The sequence below is a fragment of the Bison bison genome, unplaced genomic scaffold (genome assembly GCF_000754665.1).
Source record: "Bison bison bison isolate TAMUID 2011002044 unplaced genomic scaffold, Bison_UMD1.0 scf7180017864183, whole genome shotgun sequence".
Lineage (NCBI taxonomy): Eukaryota > Metazoa > Chordata > Mammalia > Artiodactyla > Bovidae > Bison > Bison bison.
Genome location: NW_011494755.1, coordinates 6,851,080 through 6,859,488, shown reverse-complemented (window position 1 = coordinate 6,859,488; position 8,409 = coordinate 6,851,080). Strand labels below are relative to the sequence as shown.

Below are 8,409 nucleotides of genomic sequence, written 5' to 3'. Positions count from 1 at the left end.
TATATATATAGTACTGTGTATCTGTTAATTCCAAACTCCTAATTTATCCCTCCCCCTCCTTTCCCTTCATGACTTGGATAACCTTGATTAACCCTGTCATGACCTGGATAACCACAGTGGTGTGGTCATTCACCTAGAGCCAGACATCCTGGACTGTGAAGTCAAGTGGGCCTTAGGAAGCATTACTATGAACAAAGCTAGTGGAGAAATTCCAGCTGAGCTATTTAAAATCCTAAAAGACAATGCTGTCAAAGTGCTGCACTCAATATGTCAGCCAATTTGGAAAACTCACCAGTGGCCACAGGACTGGAAAAGGTCAGTTTTCATTCCAATCCCAAAGAAAGGCAACGCCCAAGAATGTTCAAACTACTACACAATCGCACTCATTTCACATGCTAGCAAGGTAATTTTCAAAATTCTTTAAGCTAGGCTTCAGCAGTATGTGAACTGAGAACTTCCAGAGTTCAATCTGGATTTAGAAAAGGCAGAGGAACCAGAGATCAAATTGCCAGCATTCGCTGGATCATACAAAAAGCAAGAAAATTCCAGAAAAACATCTGTTTCATTGACTACACTAAAGCCTTTGACTGTATAGATCACAACAAACTTAGGAAAATTATTAAAGAGGTGAGAATTATTGAAGACCACCTTACTTACCTCCTGAAAAACCTTGTGTGCAGGTCAAGAAGCAACAGTTAGAACTGGTCATGGAACACGAACTAGTTCAAAATTGGAAAAGGAGTATGTCAGTGCTGTATACTGTCACCCTGCTTATTTATATGCAGAGTACATCATGTGAAATGTTGGGATGGATGAATCATAAGCTGGAATCAGGATTGCCAGGAGAACTATCAACAACCTCAGATATGCAGATGATACCACTCTAATAGCAGAAAGTGAGCAATCAAAGAGCTTCTTGGTGGTGGTGAAAGAGGAGATTGAAAAAGCTGACTTAAAACTCAACATTCAAAAAACTAAGATCATGGCATCTGCTCCCATCACTTCATTGCAAATGGAGAAAAAATGGAAACGGGCAGATTTTATCTTCTTGGGCTCCAAAATCACTGAGGACAGTAACTGCAGCCATGAAATTAAAAGACACTTGCTCCTTGGAAGAAAAGCTATGACAAACCTAGATAGCATATGAAAAAGCAGAGATATCACTTTGTCAACAAAGGTCCATATAGTCAAAGCTATAGCTTTTCCAATATTCATGTATGGATGTGACAGCTGGACTATAAAAAAAGCCGAGTGCCGAAGAATTGATACTTTCAAAGTGTGGTGCTGAATAAGACTCTTGAGATTCCCTTGGACAGCAAGGAGATCAAACCAATCAATCCAAAGGAAATCAGTCCTGAATATTCATTGGAAGGACTGATGCTGAAGCTCAATACTTTGGCCACCTGATGCGAAGAGCCAACTCATTGGAAAAGACACTGATGCTGGGAAAGATTGACGGCAGAAGGAGAGGGGGGTGACAGAGGATAAGATGGTTGGATGGCATCATTAATCAATGGACATGAGTTTGAGCAAATGCCAGGAGATAGTAAAGGACAGGGGAGCCTGGTGTGGTACAGTCCATGGGATTGCAGAGTCAGACACAACGAGCAACTGAACAACAGCTCCTTCCCCTTTAGTGGCTGTAAAATTGTTTTCTGTGTCTGTGAGTCTGTTTCTGTTTTGTAAATAAGTTCATTTACACCCTGTTTTTAGATTCCACATATAAGCAATATCATATGATATTTGTCTTTGTCTAACTTACTTCACTTAGTATGATCATCACAAGTCGCTGCAAATGGCGTTATTTCATTCATAGCATTATTTCATTATTTATTAATAATAATATTATTAAAATAATAGCATTATTTCCTTCATTTTTTTAGAACTCTTGATACTTCTTAACACACGTAATGCATCATTCCTGCCCAATATCCTACCCTCCTGGGTTTGAATTCTATCCTCAAAATGTCCTAATCCTCAACTTCTTTAGCTGGTGCCCTAACTTCTTTAATTTTGGAGTTCTCATCTGTAAATAGTACCAGAAATTCCTATCTTATAGGTTTGTTTTAAAAAAATAAATGAATTGATATATATTTTTGATATTGCTGTCTCCTGATAGAAAGCATAAAATAACCCCAAAGCCCTGAATTTTCCACCAGCAGCCTACTGCAACATTAGAATTTTGATTTTACTCCAGGAAAGTGTTTATCATACTTTTAGCTGGGGATTTGGTTCCCAAATCCTGATGAAATCTACCCCCAGTTAAGTGAGAAGAACTAAATATGTATAAGCCAGACTGTCTAGGCTACTTTAAAGCCATTAGCCTGAACTGAAGTGAGCCAAGTGGCCTGATTCTACCCGCATATCCTCACGTTGGTCTTGGCTCCCAGAGACTTACTACTCAGAGCACCGGAAGCACCAGCAAGGAGGGACATGCCTTTATTACAAATGTCCTTTCAGTGCATGCTTAATCACTCCTCAATATTCCTGAGAAGATCAGGGGTTGCCTAGGAGAGGAGACAGTTTCCACAGTTGTTTGTTATCCCCAGTCCCTCTTTTGCATTTTCTATTAGACAGGAGGTCTGTGGCTTAGAACAAATATCCTTCCTGAGACCGAATTAGCCACCTTCCTCATCCTTTTCACCTCATCCTGCTATTTATCACTACAAATCAGTGATTAAAATTCAGTGGGCATGAGAATCTGCTGGAGAGAGTATGTAAGATGAAGACTCATAAGCCAGAAAGCCCAGAAGTTTGCATTTTTAATAACAATCCAAGCTGATTCCCACATAGGTGGCCTGAAATCTCTGCTTTGATAACCACTTCTATAAACCAACCAGCAGCTCACTGTTATCTCTCTACCTACTGTTCCTCTAACCTGGGAGCCATAGTCCCCTGATTCACTCAAGTTTTACAGCCTAGTCCAAAGACCACTGTCACTGATAATCCCCTGGGCATAATTAGTTACACTGACCTCAATTTTCTGCACTATGGTAACCAGGCCTCTAATACAGCTGTTTTTAAATTATGTGACTGTATTTCTTTATCTGTCTTTACCCATTTGAGCAAAGGTACCATGTTTTCTTCATTTATTTCTTTCCAGTTTCTTGTACACAGTAAGGCATGAATACATGTTTATTTGATATGTGACTGATTGAATTAATGTTTTTAACTACTTTAGAAGGAAAAGAAAATTTAGAAGAATCAGAACATTTGATCATGGCCTCTAGCAAGTTTTCAAATGGTATTATGGCCAGAAAGTGGCCTTTTAAAAGCCAGTTCATGAAAACTCATCTAAAAGTTAGCCTTGTACAAACTGGAAACTGATGAGAATCCTGGCTCCAATCCAGCCCTTGTTGTATGAGGCACTGCGGAACAACTCTAGTTATCTAATTTATCCCCATAAAATTCCCAAAGCAAAATTAGTTATAAACATTTTTATTTAAATATTCAAAACATGCGCTTTTAAAAGACTTCAGTCTTACATATTCCAAAAGAAGAGGGTCACTGCTTATAGTCTTGTAAAGAGGGAAGCTAATGTGAAAGCTTGAATTTCATAAACCCTGTCAAGCTGTGTAAATGGAGTTATCTTTAGGTTAGAGACAATATTCCTTCCTTTACTCATTTTTCAAATATTTATTGAGAGCCCACTGTGCCAGGCACTGTTCTAGGCACTGATAAAACAGCCATGATGGAATCTGTATTCCTGCAAATCGTGATCTTTAAAGTGATCGGCTGTAAATAATCCGCATCCACTTCTCTTCTTATCTGATAAGCTAAGCACCCTGAATTGAAATTCTTATATCTCTTTGATGAGGTATAAGAAGACAAGACTTCGTGCCTTGAGTATAAAGTACCTCAGCTTCAACACATGAATCAGAAGGCAAAACCTTTGATCTTGTACATTTAATTTTTCTAGAGAGCAGCAGGTGATGCTTTTAGTTTCTGGTGTCTTTTAGATTTAATGTAGTTTAAAAGGTTACCTTTTTGTATTTTATCTTTCTTCTTTAAGTCCTAGAGGTGAGACTATGCTCTCTCTCCACTGGCTGGGTTAGTATCGCAAGCTTATTTTTTGTTTGTTTATTTTCCTATAGAAATCTCATGTGGTCCGCCAACTCACGTAGAAAATGCAATTGCCCGAGGCGTACATTATCAGTATGGGGACGTGATCACCTACTCCTGTTACAGTGGATACATGCTGGAGGGTTCCCTGAGGAGTGTTTGCCTAGAGAATGGAACCTGGACATCACCTCCTGTCTGCAGAGGTAAGGAGATGTTTGAATGGTTAGTTATTAGTGAAGCTGTAGGAAAATGTATATGGAAGTCTGATATGGCCAATAGCTAGTAGGCATGCTATTTCATCTTTCCTTGGCTTTCAGTTTTCTCTTATCCCGTGTGTTACTTTCCTTAACTTTACAAGTTGGAGTTTTGAAAGCTTGCACATAGACCTTTGGCCCAGTACCTGGCCCCTTCCTGAGTCAGTCATGGCTCCTTAAGCAAGTCTTCTCTCCAGACCTTAGGAGTGTTCTCCAGGCGCTAGGCAGAGCTGTGTCATGACTGGGTCATGAGGTCAACCTCCTGGACACTCAGGTGTTTCAATACAGATGCCAGTTCTAACCAACCATCCTTAGCAGACCCCGTTGCCCCATAAGGAATGAGGCCCCATATGGGATCCTATCGTGACTAATATGGTAAATTTTTAAATCTTTTAAGGAGCTTCCACATTGTTCTCTATTGTGGCTGTGTCTATTTACATTCATACCAGCAAGATAGAAGGGTTTCCTTTTCTCCACATCCTCTCCAGCATTTATTATTTTAGACTTTTTGATGATGGTTGTTCTGACCAATGACCTCATTGTAGTTTTTATTTGCATTTTTCTAATAACTAGTGATAATGAGCATCTTTTCATGTGCCTGTTAGCTCATAGGTTGTAAGAAAATATGCAAACTCCTCTTGAGAGGGGTGCTGAGGAGCTACCTCCTCAAGAAACAGCTCAAGTGTCACTTAAAGTCAGAAGTCAATGAGAGTTGTGTGTCTGTTTACTTGTTTGTATCATCACTTCTTTAAGAGAATGGGGAACCCTGGCAGCACCAGAGAGCTATTAGCCATCAAAGGCTTCCTTTAAGGGAATTTTCAAATCTCCTAGAAAGGCATTTCCCCTGGTCCAGATAAACAGAGACAATCTTTTATAAAAACCACTTTGTTCTCTTTTGCCCTGAATCCCCAAACTACTAAAATGTTTGATAGTTATAATCTCAGAACTACCCAAACTTGTTTATGTCCCTCCTGAGCCCCTCACGTTCATCCCCAGCCAAATCTTGAAACTGGGTTTCGTTTCTCTTCCTTAAGACTTGATTCAAGGAAATAATCTGAAATGTAAATGATCAATCCTGTTTTCTGACAACCAGCCTTGCCTTCCTGAATCCCCTAGATTTACGACCCATCCTGCTTGTTTTCCAGCTGTCTGTCGATTCCCATGTCAGAATGGAGGGATCTGCCAACGCCCAAATGCTTGTTCCTGTCCAGATGGCTGGATGGGTCGCCTCTGTGAAGAGCGTGAGTCTGTCCTCATATCTTACAAATTGTGTCCTAAGATTTTACTTTGAGTTCCAATGGTTTGCCTGGAAGCTGTCAACTTAGGGGCATTACTAGGAACTGGCTTTACTGGTGGCAGGAATTTTCTTGCTTAAATCCCGTAACACACCAGACAAAGGGCTGAGAGCTTATCTACATATGTCATTTCATTGCAGAAGATCTAGAATATTACAGACCTTGAAAATACAGTTATCAAAATCCATCTAAGGCCATCTCCACCTGCCTACAGATTTCCAGGAACCTTCTTGGGAAGGAGCTTATAATAAAGGGTTTCCCAACCTTGGTCTCCCTTTATCTCAAGTCCATTTATCTTCTGTGCTGCTTCTTGCTACAGTTAGTGTAAATTCATGGCATTGCATAAAATTGTACTTTGCAGGTAAGATAGGGAGCCCATCATTCATTAAGAGTAGCTCTTTCCAATTAAAAAAGAATAAATTGGTACTCTAGTAGCTAGACAATGCTTGATACTTTAATACAGAATTTCAGTCCTCAGGAAAAAATACATTTAAATTTGAGTTTCCAGGAGAATGTGAAAAAGTGGCTTTAATTTTTTTAATGTCTAAACTATACTTTGTTTCAAAATCTTTAAAATATATATACACATGGATAAATTTATTGGGAGTATATTAATCACATTGAGTCATTAATATGATGGCCATTGGTCTATATCAGTTTTTCCTAAGGCCAGACATTTTATTAGAAATTCTGAAACTTTTTAAAGTGTAAGTATTTCAACTAATCAAGAAAAGAAAATATACAATGGAAATCAGTTTAGGATGCTAATTGCTCACCAAAGCAAGTATTCTCACAGTGATTCAGAAAGAAGAGAATTTTTCCTCCTTCTCCCCAGTCCTACCTTCCTACTTAGGGCTTCCACGTGTGACCTACTAGAATGCCAAGGATCACCACAGGCCTGGCTTTGCTGAACATGTGCCTTTGATCAGTGCATTTGATCAGGGCTTCCCAGGCTTTCCTATGCTTACAGACAACCAGGGAGAGGGTCAATGCGGGTTCTGATTTGGTAGATCCAAGACAGGACCTGAGATTCTGCATTTCCAGCTAAGTCCTATGTAATGCCAATGTTTTGGTCTTGAGAACCATGCTTTGAATACCAAGTCAATAAACAGTCTCACTTCTTTTAAACAGATAACACCTCTTTACGGACCTCAGTGATTTCTAGTAGGAGAAATGATTGCCATGCAGAATGTCAGGGAGGCCAGATTCAGTCACCATTAGGCCTCAGCTCCAAGGAAATAAAGGGTGGCGGCTACTAAAGTGTTGCCCACACCAGCCCACGGAAGAGCTTATCTGACTGCCATTTTCACATTTAATTACAGCCAAGAAGAGAACCTCAAGGCAGCCAAACCCTCTTAGAGCATTTTATGTAATTTGTAATGGAAATTTGAAACGATAATGAATGAAAAGCATTCTGCTTATTTTGTGAAGAGAAAGCAAAGCACTTAGCAGGCATCAATTTCAGTATGTCCTCTCGGAAAGAGTGCACTTGGCATTGGAGTCGTTACACGAGGCTAAGGGTCCAGATTGACTTTCTGGATTGTGTTTTCTCAATAATACTGATTAATAAACACAGCATATACGGGAAGGTTATTTAGTGGGTCATCTAAGGTTTTACTCCTCCTGGAAAATATCTTTTGAACACGCGATCATGTCTGAGTGTGTGGGTTTTGATCCAGTCCTTTTTGATCTCCTTTCTAGCGATCTGCATTCTTCCCTGTCTGAACGGCGGTCGCTGTGTGGCCCCTTATCAATGTGACTGCTCACCTGGCTGGACAGGGTCCCGCTGTCATACAGGTAGGCATCCTGGCATAGTTGGTTTTATTGGTGCCTGGGCTCCATGAAACCCTAGAGAACAACTGATGAGTGTGACTCAGATTCAGAGGTGGCAGTAAAACAGAAGAGTATCAGGGTTTCTCACGAATTCCTCAAGATGGTCTCTTGAATGGTGGTCTCAGTGCTCAACCTATTTCTACCTCAGAGACACCTCTCAGGGTGGTATGACAAATAAGAGTATCTGAATTAACTCATTGGTCAGCCTTCTTCATGTCATTTGCTCTGTGTTGCACAATGTAGAGAAAACATAATGCAGAAGTTCAGAAGAATATTTATTTAAATCTCTATGAAGCTAAATCACTAAATTTGCAGTAACTATTTGGAAAGAACGGACTCTAAATAAATACAATTGAAGTTAAAGTGAAATAACTCAACAAGAGATGGTTCCTTATCATGGAAGACAGTAACAAACTATTGTTGATTTGTGATAAACATGTCCTCATAGCGACCCATGCTCAAATACCTGCCTATCCACTATACTTTGCTGTCTGTTGAATTGCTTGATTTTGATCTTTCCCTGCCCTCACTAGATTGTATGCCACTGGTAGGCAGGGATATTTGTGATCTTTATATTCTCAGTAGCAAGCATAGTGCCCACGTATGACAGGTTTTTCAGTAATTGTCTAAATAATCCCACAGTCTAAAATGATAGATTTTTTTACCTTTTTAATGTCCTAATTGTCAGGCAACTGTTAAAAGCATAGAACTCACTGTATTTATTTTGCATTAACTCTAACCCTTACTATTGCTCCTGTAAATAATAATTATACCACTTCCTATGAGGTTAATTGTAAAACAGAGCAGGCCAACTGACACCAGAGCTTGTCACGAACTCTAAGGCTCAAGTGACTGTATAATTTAGCCTCCAAACTGGGAGGTTGGGAAGATGAAAGGGGCTATTAAGAAGCAAGTCAGGGAAATGGGAGTCAAAGTTGCAAAAACCCCAAATCAGATGTGCAGCC

General features: G+C 39.7%; 1 protein-coding gene across 1 annotated transcript in view; it reads left to right on the top strand.

Annotated features, from left to right (window-relative positions):
* The window catches only part of SVEP1 (sushi, von Willebrand factor type A, EGF and pentraxin domain containing 1), a gene marked incomplete at its 5' end in the record, with an annotated part of 208,166 nt that overhangs the window by 188,695 nt on the left and 11,062 nt on the right, over positions 1-8,409 (top strand). The window contains 3 exons of the mRNA XM_010843623.1: positions 4,095-4,265; positions 5,462-5,557; positions 7,313-7,408. Coding sequence (XP_010841925.1) covers positions 4,095-4,265; positions 5,462-5,557; positions 7,313-7,408 — 363 coding nt within the window. The remainder of the gene's footprint in view (positions 1-4,094; positions 4,266-5,461; positions 5,558-7,312; positions 7,409-8,409) is intronic.